General features: G+C 39.6%; 1 protein-coding gene across 4 annotated transcripts in view; it reads right to left on the bottom strand.

The window, feature by feature from the left end:
* The window catches only part of rt (Protein O-mannosyltransferase rt), a 533,108-nt gene that overhangs the window by 43,475 nt on the left and 468,906 nt on the right, over window positions 1-20,727 (bottom strand). For all 4 annotated transcript variants that reach the window (XM_071664765.1, XM_071664762.1, XM_071664763.1 and 1 more), the window contains 6 exons: window positions 20,254-20,430; window positions 16,453-16,627; window positions 16,057-16,306; window positions 15,373-15,593; window positions 10,859-10,991; window positions 3,622-3,732 (listed from right to left, as the gene is read on the bottom strand). In XM_071664765.1, the coding sequence (XP_071520866.1) occupies window positions 3,622-3,732; window positions 10,859-10,991; window positions 15,373-15,593; window positions 16,057-16,306; window positions 16,453-16,627; window positions 20,254-20,430 (1,067 nt within the window). The remainder of the gene's footprint in view (window positions 1-3,621; window positions 3,733-10,858; window positions 10,992-15,372; window positions 15,594-16,056; window positions 16,307-16,452; window positions 16,628-20,253; window positions 20,431-20,727) is intronic.

Genomic DNA, 20,727 nt, shown 5'->3' with positions numbered 1-20,727 from the left:
AAATTTGTCTGCACTTCAACAAAAGATTTCATATATCCTAAGCAAGTGCAGCTATTTTATCATGTCTACAACGTTAAAGGTATTTATAGGAGTACAGGCTGACACGATATAAAATCAAAATTGCTTAAAGGCTTGAGGTTGCCCAGAAACTCATGGTTTAGCCATGATCTTACTTAACTCTGGTCATGATAGCATTAGGGAAAATATTGTGGCATTCATTAATGATGCTGGTAAGGGTCTTAACTGTTACTGTGCCCTGATGTTCTGTAAAGTGCTTATGGATGTTACACATTGTCACAGTAAGAGAGAAATATGAATCCTACACCTAAAACTGGATAGCTTTTTTCAAAAGCCTAAGAAAACTTCACTGTGGTAGGAACAGTTGCTAAATCAGATAATTCTGGTGAGTGATGTGGATATTCCTTGCCTACACCAAGTACCAAAAGACTGATCAACCTTAAGGGGATCAAGAACAGCCATATGGGATGTGAGATAACTGCCCAATCTAGAATGTGAATCCTGGCCCTTCATGATTCTAAGCCAGGAACACTAACCACTAGCACACAAGCTTACAAAAGGAAAGTATACACACAAAACTAAGACAATGAGTTGTATGTGACTAGAACAATAATGCAGGCATTTAACCTGGTATCAACCTGTAAAGGATGGTTTTATGTATTGGTCAAATATTCTATCACGTTTGCAGGTAGATAGCTACTGATGACAAGCATGCTAATAACCAATGTGTCAATACCAGAAATCAGAAACTGGAGAGACAAGATACAGGGATGGACTTTGAATGCAATTCTATTTCTACAGCAACGCCACCCCTATCAAGAAAAAAAAGAAAATTCTATTGCAGCAAAAAAGATTCAAAAACTTTCAAAAATAGTACATTTCTTGGCAATTGCAAGCAATCACTCTTTAGAAGTAGCTTCAGCCCTATGCATCCCTGCAGCAGGCAGTCTGACGCATGTGTTATGGTGAATATACAACCTGGATTCTTTATGCTGTATATTGCGTTATAACCTCTGGTAGGAAAGGACCCAATGAGTCTTGTGCTTCTGGGAAGAAGAGGAACAGGAAGAATATTAGACGTCGAGGAAAAGTTAGACGTTTAGGGATGTTTTAATGCTGGTCAATAAGGTGTTGCTAACACCATAGCTTCCACCAACCAGATCCAAAGCAATTTGCCCTAAGCATTATTTCTACAGTATCATTTTACTGTAGTAACTTAAGCTCTGTTTAATCTAAATAATCAGAAGAAAAATGTACCTGCATCATGCTGTATGTTTTTAAGCATTTCCATCATCTTTTTGTGTGCAAATAAGATTGAGAAATCTCCCCTCATTATCCCATTGAATTCGACTGTAGAATGTAATCCACTATCCAGTGTTTCCATTAAGTTGTGATGTACAAGAATGTATCCCCAGCATTGACCTGGATGATGATGATGTTCTGCTGAACCATGGTGGAAAAAGAATGGAAGATGCCACCATCAAATAAAAATTGTTTCATCAGCTATGTAAGAGGAAGAGTTTTATTCAGAAGCATGATACTTTGTTGACAAGTATAAGAGTAGGATTTCATTTACTTTTTCCTAATAATATTTCTCAACTAGGCAAGTTAGCTTCAGGGACAAACAATGGCCTAGCTTCCATATATCCAATCTTTTATCATATATACTGCACCAAAACCAAAGATAGTCTTCCTTAACGAAGCACTATTCACCAACCCACAGTTACAGTAAGTTTCATCTGCCCTGTTTCAGCCTAATGATATCACAATGCCCCCTATAAACCACATTAATCTTGTTCATTTTATCTAATGCATGCCTCTTACTCTCCTAAAACTTCAGGCCCCCACACCCCAAAGCCTCTGTCCCTCCATCCATACATATCTTCTCAGTCTCCTTCTTCACCTTGCTCCCTTCATTTCAGACACACATCATTTTGGTCAGTCTTTCTTTACTCATCCATTCCATATAGCTGAATCATTTCAGCATATCCTAATCATCCCTCACAGTCAGACTGCACATACTACCAAGCCTCTCTCTGACACAGTTATTCATTTAACAATCAAACCGTCTTTCATCACCAATTGTCGTCAGATATTTAATTCCAACACATACATCATCTTCCTTTCCTTTGCATTCATGGCCAAAGATTCATACCTGAAAAACACTGCTCGGGTAACTTAACTTTTAAGCATGTCATTCTATGTCCTTGGAGATACAGATCTTCCACCCAAACCTTTACTGCTCCATGCTTCATATGCCATGCATGGAGACAGGCTTTCAATGCTCCACACGATTTTTCCCTCTACATTACGATATTTATGTCTAATCCTGAAAATCAATGCACTATAAAGGTTTTGAAGCATCTAGGATCTTAACTCCCTCAGTTCCTCCTGTCACTACATCCACTGTCAAGTATCTAAAACACTTCACCTCTTCCAAGTCTTCTTAATTCAAAGTTAAGCTTAAACCATCCATCTCACCCCCCTGTTGTACCTCAGTACCTTACTTTTGTTCACATTAATTCTCAACTTTACCCCTTCACACATCCTTCCACACTACGATACTAGTTTCTGAAGTTTGCAGATGGTAAACAATTAACCTCTCATGCCTCCAAGATGCAAGCCTTCTTTCTAAGATCTTGCGCCTATCTCCCTCACCACACTGCCCATAAATGGATTAAATGGCCATGGTAACATCGCCTAACATCAACAAAGATCCACTTATGCTGGAAATCACTCACACTCCCTTCTTACTTGTACTTATGCCTTATTCTCCTAGTAAAACCTCCTCGCAACTATTAGATGTTTTCCTATGGGGAGTAAACAGGAGTAATACTCTTATTTTTGAAAAACAAAGGTGTTCAGGATGTTGTATCTGTCCATATGGAGTAAGATTAATTGCAATTGAATAGAATTAATACTGGGAGGTGATCTGCAAGAGTGGTGGGGGAAAGAATGAAGTTAATGAAAAGTCATACGAGTTGCACTAAGAACTCTAGTTCAAAGCAAGATTTGTGTACACAGCACAAGAGGCTTGCAAAAAGAGGTAACTGTCCTAACTCTGATTTATGGATACAAATCATTACTTTCTATAGGTCAGGTAATGTTACCAATAAAGCAGACAATGAATGAAAATGTCAAAAGTATAAGTGAAGAAATCAATGGTAGTGTAATAGAACAAAAGTCTTTTATGACTGAATGTCCATGTGCAACATAAGATATGAAAGGCTAACTAAAATGAAATATGTATACTAGAAATTGGCTGATGCTGTGTGCAAGTGAGCAGGAAGGCTGTATGTGCTTGATCCGTCCATGCAAGTGGGAATGGAGTAAACAATAACAGATAAACTTGTTACTCAAGCATGTCAATTCTTTTATGACCCTCACATTAAGAAAAATAATTCATCAAGAATTATCTTACCTTTTCAATCTCAGTGGTAACATTTAATTTATATCCAATTAGCATTTTAACTCACAAAATAATCCTAATAATCCTTAGAATACAAAACAAAAAATTCTTTTAAGTAATAAATCAAGTGTAAATCACCTCTTCATTTCAATAAATCATACACATTATTACACTCTTATTACATGGGTGCTTACCTGGCTCTCCACAGCATGCCAATATCCATCTGTCAGTTCACTGTTCAAAAGATCTACTCGCCAATGAGTCTGAGCTGGCATAGACACATTGTAGTCAATGTAAGCAGCAACCTGGAAAATATTATTAGTAAGTTGCATAAAAAAATCAGGAGTAAATTAATGACTAAGTTATACTGTCCTCATTTGATGATAAACATCTGAAAACACAGAAATACATCCCTATCAGGGTGCAATATGGAGCAATACTATCATTAATTTACCTACTTTTATGTAGAATTGGAAAACCTCAGTTAAGCAAAATGATCCAACCCAGGGGAAAGAAGTTAATCAAAGATAATGGAAATTATCATAATTTCACTATTCACTACACCTCTCTCCTTGTTCCTGAGAAACAGCAATGCCTTACAAAAGGCTAAAAGTTTTATGTTACAAAGAGATATCTTGGTTCTGGCTTATGGCTGACTTTCTTTGGCAATGCCAAGACTTTTTTTTCCCTTTTTGCTCATTTAGTGTATTAACAGTTTGTAAATTAAAACACTCATTTTCCTCTGAAATTGTAACAAATAATCCTTTGTGTTATTTTGACACTACAGGTTTTCCTGTCCCTAGAGAGCAATGGATGTAAATGTGTTAAATCTATTTGTAACTTCGTTCATTAGGCCCCACCTTGGGGAACAGCAACTAACCTCGCTAATGAAACGGAATTTCGTTCTCATGCTTGGTTTCCCTGAAGAAATAAAATTCCATTAGAACTAAATTTCAACTGTTTCTGTAGCCCTGAATTTAGTGGCTTATTTTATGTCACTCGCTATCAAAGAGTTTTAGTATATTAGTTATATAACAACGATGTCCCAAAACGATTGGGAATGAAAGATACCAAATGTAGGCTTTCTACTTATAAAATTTTTCACCTATAACTTGCATGCATTTCATGCATGTTTTGTGGGCTGTTTTTGAACCGCACAGTTCTGTCCAGAATTTGGCTTCCTTGCTGCAGATTGGAGTGGTAAATCTGCAGGAGGCTGGATTGCTCCCTTTTGGAAAAGTCCACTGGGCTTGCCAAGATGTTCCTAGTATTTCCTGGTAGTAGCTCAAACAGGTAGGGACTCCTGACATCTATGCTATTGTTCCTTATGTTTCACTGTCATTTAGTGGATTTAATGAGACATTCTGGCTAGGAACTGTCTTTCCAATATTTCCCCATGTCTATCATGGTAAAGGTTGGTTTCTATGAGGGTAAAGTAGGCCTGACAGTGTTGTATTAATGGGCTGTGGGGGTTGAGCTGATTGTTTATGGGATGACAATGTAAGAGAAGCGTGATATTAAGTACAATTTAACAAATGGGCAGAGTTGAAATAGCTTAGACATTTAGAGAGGATGAGAAAAGATGGACATTAATATTATCCATGTCAGAAACAGAAGGAGTAAGGAGGAAAGGAATCAAGGAGGAGATGGAAGGATGGGGTGAAGAAGGCTTTTGGGAATTGGGGGTCTGAACACTAAGGAGAAAAAGAGGCATGCATGGGATGGAATGATTTTGATTGGTGTTGTACGTGGGAAGCAACATATATACCATAAATGGGCTCAACCAGGACATGAGAAGTGGGTAAGGAAAACCATGAAGTAGTCTGTGGAAGGTAGTCTTTTCAGTACATTATACACAACACCAGTAGGATGGATCAGTGTTGATAAGGCTATTGTCCATTTGTTCCTGACTTTCTCTCACTGAGGTGAGAGATTCAGTTCAGTATCAAAACATTATTTCTCTGATATCTACTTCTAGTTATCCCTAGAGATAGGGGAGAAAGAATACTTCCCACACATTCCTCACGTGTCGTAGAAGGTGACTAAAGGGGACAGGAGCGGGGGGGCTGGAAACCCTCCCCTCCTTGTATTATAACTTTCTAAAAGGGGAAACAGAAGAAGGAGTCACGTGGGGAGTGCTCATCCTCCTTGAAGGCTCAGATTGGGATGTCTAAATGTGTGTGGATGTAATCAAGATGAGAAAAATGGAGAGATAGGTAGTATGTCTGAGGAAAGGAACCTGGATGTTTTAGCTCTGAAGGAAATGAAGCTCAAGGGTAAAGGGGAAGAGTGGTTTGGGAATGTCTTGGGAGTAAAGTCAGGGGTAAGTGAGAGGACAAGAGCAAGGGAAGGAGTAGCACTACTCCTGAAACAGGAGTGGTGGGAGCATGTAATAGAGTGTAAGAAAGTAAACTCTAGATTGATATGGGTAAAACTGAAAATGGATAGAGAGAGATGGGTGATTATTGATGCATATGCACCTGGGCATGAGAAAAAAGATCATGAGAGGCAAGTGTTTTGGGAACAGCTGAGTGAGTGTGTTAGTAGTTTTGATGCACGAGACCAGGTTATAGTGATGGGTGATTTGAATGCAAAGGTGAGTAATGTGGCAGTTGAGGGAATAAATGGTGTACATAGGGTGTTCAGTGTTGTAAATGGAAATGGTGAAGAGCTTGTAGATTTATGTGCTGAAATAGGACTGGTGATTGGGAATACCTGGTTTAAAAAGAGAAATATCCATAAGTACACGTATGTAAGTAGGAGAGATGGCCACAGAGCGTTATTGGATTACATGCTAATTGATAGGCACGCGAAAGAGAGACTTTTGGATGTTAATGTGCTGAGAGGTGCAACTGGAGGGATGTCTGATCATTATCTTGTGGAGGCAAAGGTGAAGATTTGTAGAGGTTTTCAGAAATGAAGAGAGAATGTTGGGGTGAAGAGAGTGGTGAGAGTAAGTGAGCTTAGGAAGGAGACTTGTGTAAGGAAGTACCAGGAGAGACTGAGTACAGAATGGAAAAAGGTGAGAACAATGGAGGTAAGGGGAGTGGGGGAGGAATGGGATGTATTTAGGGAAGCAGTGATGGCTTGCGCAAAACATGCTTGTGGCATGAGAAGCGTGGGAGGTGGGTAGATTAGAAAGGGTAGTGAGTGGTGGGATGAAGAAGTAAGATTATTAATGAAAGAGAAGAGAGAGGCATTTGGGCGATTTTTGCAGGGAAATAATGCAACTGACTGGTAGATGTATGAAAGAAAGAGGCAGGAGGTCAAGAGAAAGGTGCAAGAGGTGAAAAAGAGAGCAAATGAGAGTTGAGGTTAGAGGGTATCATTAGATTTTAGGGAGAATAAAAAGATGTTTTCGAAAGAGGTAAATAAAATGCATAAGACAAGGGAACAAATGGGAACTTCAGTGAAGGGGGCTAATGGGGAGGTGATAACAAGTAGTGGTGATGTGAGAAGGAGATGGAGTGAGTATTTTGAAGGTTTCTTGAATGTGTTTGAAGATGGAGTGGCAGATATAGGGTGTTTTGGTCGAGGTGGTGTGCAAAGTGAGAGGGTTAGGGAGAATGATTTGGTAAACAGAGAAGAGGTAGTGAAAGCTTTGTGGAAGATGAAAGCCGGCAAGGCAGCGGGTTTGGATGGTACTGCAGTGGAATTTATTAAAAAAGGGGGTGACTGTATTGTTGACTGGTTGGTAAGGTTATTTAATGTATGTATGACTCATGGTGAGGTGCCTGAGGATTGGCAGAATGCTTGCATAGAGCCATTGTACAAAGGCAAAGGGGATAAAAGTGAGTGCTCAAATTACAGATGTATAGGTTTGTTGAGTATTCATGGGAAATTATATGGGAGGGTATTGATTGAGAGGGTGAAGGCATGTACAGAGCATCAGACTGGGGAAGAGCAGTGTGGTTTCAGAAGTGGTTGAGGATGTGGGGATCAGGTGTTTGCTTTGAAAAATGTATGTGACAAATACTTAGAAAATCAAATGGATTTGTATGTGGCATTTATGGATCTGGAGAAGGCATATGATAGAGTTGATAGAGATGCTCTGTGGAAGGTATTAAGAATATATGGAGTGGGAGGCAAGTTGTTAGAAGCAGTGAAAAGTTTTTATCGAGGATGTAAGGCATGTGTAAGTGTAGGAAGAGAGGAAAGTGATTGGTTCTCAGTGAATGTAGGTTTGCGGCAGGGGTGTGTGATGTCTCCATGGTTGTTTAATTTGTTTATGGATGGGGTTGTTCGGGAGGTGAATGCAAGAGTTTTGGAAAGAGGGGCAGGTATGCAGTCTGTTGTGGATGAGAGAGCTTGGGAAGTGAGTCAGTTGTTGTTCGCTGATGATACAGCACTGGTGGCTGATTCGGGCAAGAAACTGCAGAAGCTGGTGACTGAGTTTGATAAAGTGTGTGAAAGAAAAAAGCTGAGAGTAAATGTGAATAAGAGCATGGTTATTAGGTACAGTAGGGTTGAGGGACAAGTCAATTGGGAGGTAAGTTTGAATGAAGAAAAACTGGAGGAAGTGAAATGTTTTAGATATCTGGGAGTGGATTTGGCAGCAGATGGAACCATGGAAGCAGAAGTGAATCATAGGGTGGGGGAGGGGGGCGAAAGTTCTGGGAGCGTTGAAGAATGTGTGGAAATTGAGAACATTATCTCGGAAAGCAAAAATGGGTATGTTTGAAGGAATAGTGGTTCCAACAATGTTATATAGTTGCGAGGCGTGGGCTATAGATAGAGTTGTGCAGAGGAGGGTGGATGTGCTGGAAATGAGATATTTGAGGACAATATGTGGTGTGAGGTGGTTTGATCAAGTACATAATAATAGGGTAAGAGAGATGTGTGGCAATAAAAAGAGTGTGGTTGAGAGAGCAGAAGAGGGTCTTTTGAAATGGTTTGGTCACATGGAGAGAATGAGTGAGGAAAGATTGACAAAGAGGATATATGTGTCAGAGGTGGAGGGAACGAGGAGAAGTGGGAGACCAAATTGGAGGTGGAAAGATGGAGTGAAAAAGATTTTGAGTGATCGAGGCCTGAACATGCAGGAGAGTGAAAGGCGTGCAAGGAATAGAGTGAATTGGAACAATGTGGTATACTGGGGTTGACGTGCTGCCAATGGATTGAACCAGGGCATGTGAAGCGTCTGGGGTAAACCATGGAAAGTTCTGTGGGGCCTGGATGTGGAAAGGGAGCTGTGGTTTCGGTGCATTATACATGACAGCTAGAGACTGAGTGTGAACGAATGGGGCCTTTGATGTCTTTTCCTAGCACTACCTCGCACACATGCGGGGGGAGGGGGTTGTTATTCTCATGTGTGGCGGGGTGACGATAGCAGACAGTATGAATTATGTATAAGTGTATATATGTATATGTCTGAGTGTGTATATATATATATGTATATGTTGAGATGTATAGGCATGTATATTCGCGTATGTGGAAGTGTATGTATATACATGTGTATGTGGGTGGGTTGGGCCATTCTTTCATCTGTTTCCTTGCACTACCTCGCTAACATGGGAGAGAGCAACAAAGTAAAATAAATAAAATAAATTTTCTACATCTAGTATGCACAGTGTTAGAACTTTTAGTTTGTTCAGGCAGTTCAGATGTTGTACTCAATGTGGATAGTATAGAACCTCTAGATTTTTCCCACTTTAATTTCTCAAGCCAAAGTATGGTGATTTTTGGATACAGTAGTAATCAAGATGGGAACCAACAATTTTTCTGAAGAGTATAATTGTATATCATTTCTCTCTTTCTTAAACTTCTTGATTAGAGCCAACATTTACTTCTGCAGATCACACAATTCTATGGCTGTGTTCAACAGAAGTCAGTACATGTCATCATAACATGAACTTTTGAAGTATCAGTCCCGTTTCTGTCTTGAACTCAGAATGTGCAAATTCCTTTGATGCTTCAAGAAGAGTTGGAAATTTTCCCTAGCGAGCACCATGTCAGTTCTTAAGAGATTCATGGGAGATGAACCTGGATGTTCTGACTCCACACAAAACTAAACTCTAGGGGAAGGGGGAAGTGCAGTTTAGGAATGTCTGAAGGGTAAACTCTGGGGTTAATGTGAGGCCAAGAACAAAGGAGGGGGTGACACTTCTGGAAGAGGAGTTGAGGAATGCATTACGAACTGTAATGAAGAGCATTCCTAATTGAAATGAGTGAAAATCCAAAAGAATTATGAGAGGTGGATCATTGTCAGTACTTGTGCACCTCATAATACGGTAAGTGAGGAAGAGATGCAAGTGTTTTCAGAAGAGCCAAGTTAGCATGTACGCCATGTGATGCAAGTGATCCAATATTAGTGGTGGGAGGTTTGAAAGCAAGTCGATGTGGCAGCTGAGTGTCTAACTGGAGGAATGGGTAGCCAGTGAAAATGAAAATGATGAACAGTTATCAAACCAGATACTGAAAAAGGACTAGTGATTGAGAATGCCCGGTGTATAGAAAAGTACATTCTTAAGTACATGTGGGTGAGTGAGGTTAATTGAGTGAGCATTTCTGCATTATGTATTAACTGACACACATACAAGGTAGAGACTACTGGATGTCTACGTACCGAGAAGGGTAACTGGTGGGATGTCTAATCACTTCTTGGTGGTGAGGAGTGGTTTGGGAGTGAGTGTGAATGGAAATATCTTGAAGAAAATGGATTGATTTAGAGATCTGGGAGTGGACTCAGCAATAAGTGGAATTATGGTAGCTGAAGTGAATCAAAGGGTGGGTGAGGAGGCAAAGGTCCTGAGTTCATCAAGGAGTGTGTGGAAAGAAAAGTCCCTGTATTTTAAGTAAAGACTGGGATGGCTGATGGTAATGGGGTTCCTTATGTGCAGAGCGTATGCAAGTCACGGGCCCTAAACAGAAAAGAACATAAGAGTGTAGACATTTCTGAACTGAAATATTTGAGGAAAACATAGTCAAGAGCACTGACTGTGTTCAGGATGACAGTGTAACAGAGAGGTGCATTAGTAAACTGGGTATGACAGAACTATACAGGATATGCAGAAATGGTTTGGAGATATGAAGATGATGAGTGATGGGCGACTGAAGATATATGTCAGAGATGGAGGAGGCAAAGAAGAGGAGAATGAAATGAAGATAAAAATGATGAAAAGAAAGATGTTTTGAGTTACCATGGTCTGAACATGGAGTGAAAGGTGTGCAAGAGATACAATGAACTGCAGCAATGAGGTATAAAGAGGGATATGTTCTCACAACATGGATAAACCAGAACATACGAAGTGGTCAAGGGAAGGTCTGTGGGGCTTGCTTGACTGGCTTCAGTACATTATATATGGTAGCTACAGAATAGATTTGAGTAAACAAGGCCATTCTTTGTTCCTCATACCATCTCTCTACACAGGAAATTGTGAACTTGTTTGAAAAATCTATTTCATATTTCCATACATAAGAGTGTATACTTACCTCTTGGTTGTGTGGCGACATAGCAGCTGCAACATCATGAGCATTGAGGGCACGAGATGTAAGTCCATGAACAATCTGAATGATGTCACCATGTTTAATTGGCTCATGAGGTTCTGTTACCACTAGCTCCTCTCTGAAATTTTTTTTTTTCCAAGTATGATGAAAACTTCAAATCATGATTACATTCAGTTATAGAAACAAATGCTGTGAACATACTACAGGATGTAACTTCCAACTATGACACTACCTCTCTCTCTCTCTCTCTCTCTCTCTCTCTCTCTCTCTCGAGAGAGAGAGAGAGAGAGAGAGGGTGTTACATAGATAAACAAGAGTGAAAACCTGCGAGTACCTATAATAATATCTTGCTAAAATGGTTGTTTTAGCACAGTGTGTGTGTGTGTGCGTGTGTGTGTGTGTAAGCGCCCATCTTCAATGAGATTTTGCTAAAAGGCAGGACTACTGTATAGTGCTCTATGAACATCTTGCTTGAAGCAGAATACTGCTCCTCTCTGCTGCTTACCTTCAATAAACAATCATCCATTCTGGATTCACCTGGGAATTGTTTCATTCAAGTTAAGATTTTTTTAAATGTTTCTATAGTTTTTCCACGCAGGTTTCTCATTTCTTCTGGTAGTACATAGATTAGCCATTCAAACTTCCTGGCTGGTTATGCACATTCATCTGATCTATTTTTGGCATGTTCCATGGTATTCCCACAGATTCAATAACCATCTTCCTTGCTAAGGGGCTTTAAAGTTCAATACATTTTCTTTTATACCCTCAATTCATTGCCACTCATAGAATATCATATCTTTCTCTTCTTTCCAGGTTGTGTAGTTCCAAATCTTTTCAGCCTTTCATGGCAGTTCACATGTCCCTTTCCCTCAATTTTGCTCAAGAATTGCTTCTAAATTCTCTCCAGTTTGTTTATTTCTCTTTTGTTTTTAACCATACAACACAGAAGTAATCAAATTTGCTTTATGTGCACACATCAGACATTTTCAATAACAGTTTTCTGCCTCTTGTGAAAGTTCTCAAAACCATACCACTGCTCCTATTCTGTCTATATCTTTGCTTATTGTAACCATGTATGAAGTGTAATCAATAACCAATGTCCTTGTAATACATTTCCTCACTATGATAGCCATGTTTTCCAAATTCCAGTTTCAGGTGTTAAACCCCTATCTACAACATAACACATACCACATTTCCTACATAAGCCTGGAATATACTGTTCAACTTTTTGTATTAGCAATGCACAGGGCCTTCATATATTCATTAGAAGTATTTTTTCTGATCTCTATGCCTTGCTGCCTTTTCGATCCATTTCAACTTTTGACTGTTTGCACTGGTCATTCTGTTTATATTATATTTCAAGTAAGCTTAAACCCTCCTAAGACTTTCAGTTAACACATTTCAATATTGTTACTGGAGACTGCTTATGTATCACTGAAAAAAAGAGAAAACCTACATCCATAAGATTTTGCCAAAATGTCTGGGCCACCATGTGGCACTCACTAATCATCTTATTTGGTTGAATAATACTATTCCTATCTGCTGCCACCTGCATTTCATAATCATTTTTTTCCAGAATCATGTGGGACAAATCTTCACTGTATGTCAAATTCTCTTTCAAATGTCTCTGAAGTTGTTCCATGCATGTGTTATATCTTTAATATTTTTCTCTTTTGCACTTTATAACCATTTCTCACTAGACGTAGTGCCAGGAACAGATGAAAAAAGGCCACATTTGCTCACATCTATCCTTTAACTGTCATGTACTACATGACAGCCACAGATCCCTATCCACTGACAGGCCCTAAAGACCTTTCCATGGTTTAACCCAATGACAGTATGTCAACCTCTGTAAACCACTATGTCCCAGTTCACTCTACAATACGGCATGTCAACCTCTGTAAACCACTTTGTCCCAATTTGCTCTATCTTGTGCAAGCCTTTCACCTTTGTGTACATTCAGGTCCTGATCACTCAAAATCTTTTTTACTCCATCTTTCCATCTCCAAACTGATTCCCAGTCTCATCTGCTCTACTTCTGACATATGTATTCTCTTTGTCAACCTCTCCTCGTGCAGTCTCTCCTTACGTCCCAAACATCTCGGAACACCCTCTTCAGCTCTGTCAACCCATACTTTTTACTACCATACCTCTCTTTTACACATCATTTCTAACTCTAAACCACCTCATACCAAATACTGTCCTCAAACATTTCATTTCCAAAACATCCACCTTCCACTGCACAACCTCCTCAATAGCCCATGCCTCATACCCATACACTACTGTTGTGACTACCACACCTTCACAATACCTAATTTTGCCCTTCCTGATAAGGACCTCTCTCTCCACACATTCTTATTTCTACTTCCATATGCTGCCATGTTCACTCCATGTAAATCACTTCGCTTCCTCCAAATTTTCTCCATTTACACTCACATCCCAACTAACCTGTACCTCTACCCTCCTAAACATGATAAACATTCTTTTAATTCAAATCTACTGTCAGCTTATTCCTTTCACACTATCTTCCAAACTCAGCCACAAACTTTTGCAGTTTCTTGCTTGAATCAGCCACTGGTACTGCATCATCAGCAAACAAATGACTTCGTGTCCTAAGCCCCCTCATCCCCCACAGACTACATACTCACCCTTCTGCCCATATATCTTGCATTTACCCCCTTATCATCCAATCCATAAATGAATTAATCAGCCATATTGATATCACACACATCATCCTTCACTTGGAACCACTCGTTCTCTCTGCCTACCCATGAATATTCCTTACAGTCTTGATAAAGTGAGTCAGTTGTTGTTCGCTGATGATACAGCGCTGGTGGCTGATTCATGTGAGAAACTGCAGAAGCTGGTGACTGAGTTTGGTAAAGTGTGTGGTAGAAGAAAGTTAAGAGTAAATGTGAATAAGAGCAAGGTTATTAGGTACAGTAGGGTTGAGGGACAAGTCAATTGGGAGGTGAGTTTGAATGGAGAAAAACTGGAGGAAGTGAAGTGTTTTAGATATCTGGGAGTGGATCTGGCAGCAGATGGAACCATGGAAGCGGAAGTGAATCATAGGGTGGGGGACGGGGCGAAAATTCTGGGGGCCTTGAAGAATGTGTGGAAGTCGAGAACATTATCTCGGAAAGCAAAAATGGGTATGTTTGAAGGAATAGTGGTTCCAACAATGTTGTATGGTTGCGAGGCGTGGGCTATGGATAGAGTTGTGCGCAGGAGGATGGATGTGCTGGAAATGAGATGTTTGAGGACAATGTGTGGTGTGAGGTGGTTTGATCGAGTGAGTAACGTAAGGGTAAGAGATGTGTGTGGAAATAAAAAGAGCGTGGTTGAGAGAGCAGAAGAGGGTGTTTTGAAGTGGTTTGGGCACATGGAGAGAATGAGTGAGGAAAGATTGACCAAGAGGATATATGTGTCGGAGGTGGAGGGAACGAGGAGAAGAGGGAGACCAAATTGGAGGTGGAAAGATGGAGTGAAAAAGATTTTGTGTGATCGGGGCCTGAACATGCAGGAGGGTGAAAGGAGGGCAAGGAATAGAGTGAATTGGAGCGATGTGGTATACCGGGGTTGACGTGCTGTCAGTGGATTGAATCAAGGCATGTGAAGCGTCTGGGGTAAACCATGGAAAGCTGTGTAGGTATGTATATTTGCGTGTGTGGACGTATGTATATACATGTGTATGGGGGGGGTTGGGCCATTTCTTTCGTCTGTTTCCTTGCGCTACCTCGCAAACGCGGGAGACAGCGACAAAGTATAATAAAAAAAAATATAGTATACTTCCTACTATGTTCATTTTTATAAAGTATCTCTCAATCTCATTCATTTTCCCTCAACCATCTGTAAGAATACCAAATGGCACATTTTGTAATTTTTTCCAAGATATTAACAATTATCAAATCCACTGCTGCACACATTTTACAAATCCCTTGTTGACAAACATTTTCTCTTATGAATCCACACTTATCTATACATACTGTGCATACCTACTTTGTCTTTCAAATTCTCATTGTTCATTCACACCAAAATTTAAACACAAGCAATGTAGTAAATAACATGTGATGAACAAGAAACACAATATAGCCATGATAGGCACAAGCAGGAATAACTACAGAGCTTTGCTCTAACATACATTTAAGAAATTCTGTATGAGCAGCCAAGTTTTCAGCTCAGCAGTAGTTTACTGGATGCAAATAATTAACAATACAGCAGTATTAAATAAATGTGAGAGGAAACCGTATATGATGAAGTGCAGTGAAATTAAAAAAAATGCAAATTTTATGAGTGGGGAATAGATGTTATGAATATACATTGAATGAACAAAGTAAAAATATATGGATATAAGATTCATGGAAAATGCAGTACTGGAAACAAGTGTAAGGGAGTCAAATACAGAAAATGTTTATGGAATTGTCCCTTAATAAAATTCTATCAAATGGCACCCTGTGTCAAGTGGAAAACACAATGTCTTTCTAAATTCAACAACCTACATCTCTGGCTTCTTTATAATCCACCAGTTGTTTACATCCTTGTAGCTGTAGCATGTGACTTGCTGTTGGTGTGATGATCCACGACCATCTGGGTATTTCACAGGATAAACTGCATCGTGAGAGTGTAACCAACAGGTACGACCATGAGTATGGCGAAGTGTGATCTGTGATCCATGTACCACCTTGACAGGTTGATTGGAGATAATAGCCGCTAAGCCACCCTATTAAAAGATCCCAGTTTAACACTTTCTAAAATAAATTTGTTTCTAATTATGTTTCTTTTATAAAAATTTGAGGATCTGTGAAAAACCAAAGCCAAACCCATTCCATGTACTAATGTGCAAAAATTCTCGATAAAAGGATTTTTTGAATTAACAGTCCTTTGAATCTTCAAGCCTTGGAATTATGTATCAAAAGCAGTCTCTGCTATAAATAACAGCAGACTTAGCATATATACCCATATCATGAATGACACAACAAAAGATACTCTCTCAATTCAGAATTAACTCCATTCTACTGGTAGAATGAATGACTTATTTTGTTTTATCATTCACTGCTCATTAAAATCTATTCTGTAAAATGAAGTCAAACTTGTAAAAAATCTGATAAGGTAAGTTTAAAAAGTTACCATTTACACAATCAGTTTACATTAAGTCAGTTTCTGAAAAGAAACTTAACACTTACCTCTAGACTTGCTTGGAAAGCTGAGGTCATGATATTATCATTGGGTCCAGCTTTATAAAGCAATGACAGATGTACATAAAAGCAGCCAATATACAGAGCAAGTGGTATAGTAATAAAAACAACTGCTCGAGTCAGTAAGTGTCCTAGCAGCTGGCGCTCAGACACCAAGCGATCACCAACCATCATCCAAAAGTCACGAGTCAAGATGCCCAAACCGAGGAGGAATGTGAATATACCAAAGTATCGAACACTGTGGACAGATGACTTCAAGTCAATGCATTTAGAAAATAAAAATCCTAATCTATAAACATTTTCACAGAAACTTTAAAATATTTACTCCAAGTTTTAAATCTACAATCTCATGTTTGTACCACAGTTATAAAGAATATATCTTACCAGAAACAAGCTCCTAAAGATGCAGCACCAAGAATAAGACAGGCAAACCATGGGAGGCTGTAGGGCTGCCGATAAAACCGACGGAACTTCAAAATGCAAAGCAGACCAAATACACCAAAGAACATTAAAATTCCCTCCATAAGGATGAAGCGAGACTGGGCTAGCACAGCATTATCTGTAAATTACAAAACCAAATTATTAGGAGAGGGAGAATGATCAATTAAGACAGTAATGGGATAGCTGAAGGTGAGAGTTGTGTCATGGAAGGGACATGAAATAAGAGGTACAAGTACACCACTGATTTTCCGGCAACTGACGGTTCAGCACCTCCTTTAGTCTGGACAAAATTATGTGGGAAAACTTGAAATTACCACAGCCACCAGCCTAGTTTACTGGGCGGCCACAAATGGTGTTGTGTGCAGGGCACACTTATTTACATTCTTTACAGTGCACTCGGTGGTGATACTGCAATTCTGTGAGATTCTTTGATTATTTTGCTTAAATTTAACGCTAGCTATGTCAAATGTAAACACTAGTCCATATCGATTCAAGATAAAGAAGAGGTGTTGAAAAAAATGGACCATGGTGTTCCAGTGCGTAAGCTGTGTGACATCTACAGCATTGGTTCATCAACTGTTTATGATATAAAGAAGCAAACAGAGAAAATATTGAAATCCTATGCAAATAGCAATTCCAAGAAGAAAATGACGATTAGAAAACTATGAAAGATGGTAAAAGTACTGAGCGCAATTGAGTGATGATGGAATGGTTTTGACAGCGTTGGAGCAATGGAATGGACTTGTCAGGTAGCATGATAATGGACCAGGATAAGTTGTTCCATAAAGAACTTAAATTACAACATGAGCATGACTATAGTGAAGGATGGCGCCATGGAATTTCTATGAAGAAAGTGTACGGAGAAAAGTGGTCTCCAAACCATAAAGGAGCTGCCGAGTACGTGGACAAATTTGCGAAACTCGTAGCTGATGAGCACCTCCAACCTGAGCAGGTGTATAATGCATACGAAACCGCATTATTCTGGTGATGCACACCTAGGAAAACACTAACAGAGGATGAAGAAGACCCCACAGGATTCAAACAAAGGCGTATCTACGGGAAACAGTGCCTATGGCAAGAACTGAAATTGCGCCCGTCCAAACATATGACACAAACATTTTTCATTTATATTACCTCCGCCAAAGAGGTTATATTTTTACTGGCATTTGTTTGTTTGTCTGTGAGCAACTTTCACCAAAAGTATGAACAAATTTTGATGAAATTTTCAAGGAAAGTTAGAAATGACACAAGGACCAATTGATTAGGTTTTGGGAGTGATCTGAATCATTGTCTGGATCCAGGATGCCATTACGGAAATAATTTTTGTGAAAAACTATCGAACTAATAATGATATCAATGCGATTCCAAATGCCAAAGATATGTTTTCATGGTCAAGAAACCTAAATCTTTAAGATCCGAATCATTGTCTGGATCCAGGACACCACTATGTCACAGGTGTCCCCTTCAAGTGGCGTCCAGGGAACCTGCCCTACCTGCCACACCCTGGATATGCCACTGGATTCAAACAATCCAAGGACAGACTTACCATTCTAGGGTGCTTAAACATTTAATATTTGTTTAATTCAAATTTCTAGCAGTCCATGGCATACTTTTGATACATGGGAGATGTATAATTAGTGGGTTAGAGGTGTGTTGATGAATTATCATTAAGTGACCACAGTTGGTCCGACAAGGCTTTGGAACTAAGAGTACTGGAAAATCGGTGGTGTACCTGTACAATTAAGAGCTCTAGTCAATGGGCAAGAAAGTGATTTTGTGTGTGATAGAGCACTTGTCCTAACTCAAATACGGATCTTATTTTCTTACGTCCTTCCAGGTAAAGAGGAGCACTAGTTATCAGTAAAATATATAATGTAATTTAAACAGGAAGAACATATGGAAAGAAAAAAATATAAGGAAATAATATACAAGAAAATATGCCATGATAACCTGAGACAAAAGGCAAATTGACAAAAAAGGAAATACAGGGGAGAAAGAATACTTCCCACGTATTCCCTGCGTGTCGTAGAAGGCGACTAAAAGGGAAGGGAGCGGGGGGGCTGGAAATCCTCCCCTCTCGTTTTTTTTTTTTTTTTTTTTTTTTAATTTTCCAAAAGAAGGAACAGAGAAGAGGTCCAGGTGAGGATATTCCCTCAAAGGCCCAGTCCTCTGTTCTTAACGCTACCTCGCTATCGCGGGAAATAGCGAATAGTATGAAAAAAAAAAAAAAAAATAAAAATTTTGGAAAGTCTGTTGTGGATGAGAGAGCTTAGGAAGCGAGTCAGCTGTTGTTCGCTGATGATACAGTGCTGGTGGTTGATTCATGTGAGAAACTGCAGAAGCTGGTGACTGAGTTTGGTAAAGTGTGTGAAAGAAGAAAGTTAAGAGTAAATGTGAATAAGAGCAAGGTTATTAGGTACAATAGGGTTGAGGGTCAAGTCAACTGGGAGGTAAGTTTGAATGGAGAAAAACTGGAGGAAGTAAAGTGTTTTAGATATCTGGGAGTGGATCTGGCAGCGGATTGAACCATGGAAGCGGAAGTAAATCATAGGGTGGGGGAGGGGGCGAAAATTCTGGGAGCCTTGAAGAATGTTTGGAAGTCGAGAACATTATCTCGGAAAGCAAAAATGGGTATGTTTGAAGGAACAGTGGTTCCAACAATGTTGTATGGTTGCGAGGCGTGGGCTATGGATAGAGTTGTGCGCAGGAGGGTGGATGTGCTGGAAATGAGATGTTTGAGGACAATGTGTGGTGTGAGGTGGTTTGATCGAGTAAGTAATGTAAGGGTAAGAGAGATGTGTGGAAGTAAAAAGAGCGTGGTTGAGAGAGCAGAAGAGGGTGTTTTGAAATGGTTTGGGCACATGGAGAGAATGAGTGAGGAAAGATTGACCAAGAGGATATATGTGTCGGAGGTGGAGGGAACGAGGAGAAGAGGGAGACCAAATTGGAGGTGGAAAGATGGAGTGAAAAAGATTTTGAGTGATCGGGGCCTGAACATGCAGGAGGGTGTAAAGCGGGCAAGGAATAGAGTGAATTGGATCGATGTGGTATACCGGGGTTGACGTGCTGTCAGTGGATTGAATCAGGGCATGTGAAGCGTCTGGGGTAAACCATGGAAAGTTGTGTGGGGCCTGGATGTGGAAAGGGAGCTGTGGTTTCAGGCATTATTGCATGACAGCTAGAGACAGTGTGAACGAATGGGGCCTTTGTTGTCTTTTCCTAGTGCTACCTCGCACACATGAGGGGGGAGGGGGATGGTATTCCATGTGTGGCGAGGTGGCGATGGGAATGAATAAAGGCAGACAGTGTGAATTGTGTGCATGGGTATATATGTATGTGTCTGTGTGTGTATATATATGTGTACACTGAGATGTATAGGTATGTATATTTGCGTGTGTGGACGTGTATGTATATACATGTGTATAGGGGTGGGTTGGGCCATTTCTTTCGTCTGTTTCCTTGCACTACCTCGCAAACGCGGGAGACAGCGACAAAGCAAAATAAATAATAAAATAAATTTTGGAAAGAACATTATTACTGCTCAAATCAAGTCTCAAATACAAGAGATTACCCTGGCAGTGACAACAGCATGATCTGAGGATATTTCTCCTGTTCAGTTATGAGTGATATTTGTACTGAAAAATTATGAAAATCTGTTGAGAATTCACAGCAGAACCATACAAAATATGGAAAACGGTTAATTACGACTACACTTGTGGTAATCTTGGTTTAATCCCAACTTACCAAATATCAAGAGAAATGCAGCAAGACCCCCAGCATAATGTGAAAGTCCCAATTCTACCATAAGATTATAAACTGTGGGCATTAACAAGGACCCGAAAAATGCTGGTACCATTCTCATGGCAGATACCGGTACAATAGGATCATAAGGAGTACCAATGCGGTCAAATTTGAAGTTCCCTGTAAGAAAAGAAAAATACTTTATATAAATAAAAACTTCAAAGTTCTTATAAATGAATGTTCCAAAAAACCGTTCTCTCAACTTATATTAGTGAGAATTCATATTGCATATAATACTTTGTTTCACAGTTATTGCACTTAATCATGAGAATATGACAACCGGTATCTAATTTCTTCTTATGCCACAAAATCCTTATGACAAAGATTGCTCACGCTACCAAGTAACTGCAAAGTGGTTATGAAGAGTACATACTATACTGATGAATCAATAAAAAAAATTCAGGATTTCAGAGAAAA

The sequence above is a fragment of the Panulirus ornatus genome, chromosome 9 (genome assembly GCF_036320965.1).
Source record: "Panulirus ornatus isolate Po-2019 chromosome 9, ASM3632096v1, whole genome shotgun sequence".
Lineage (NCBI taxonomy): Eukaryota > Metazoa > Arthropoda > Malacostraca > Decapoda > Palinuridae > Panulirus > Panulirus ornatus.
The sequence above is the reverse complement of the archived record's forward strand: the minus strand, read 5'-3'. Positions and strand labels throughout refer to the sequence as shown.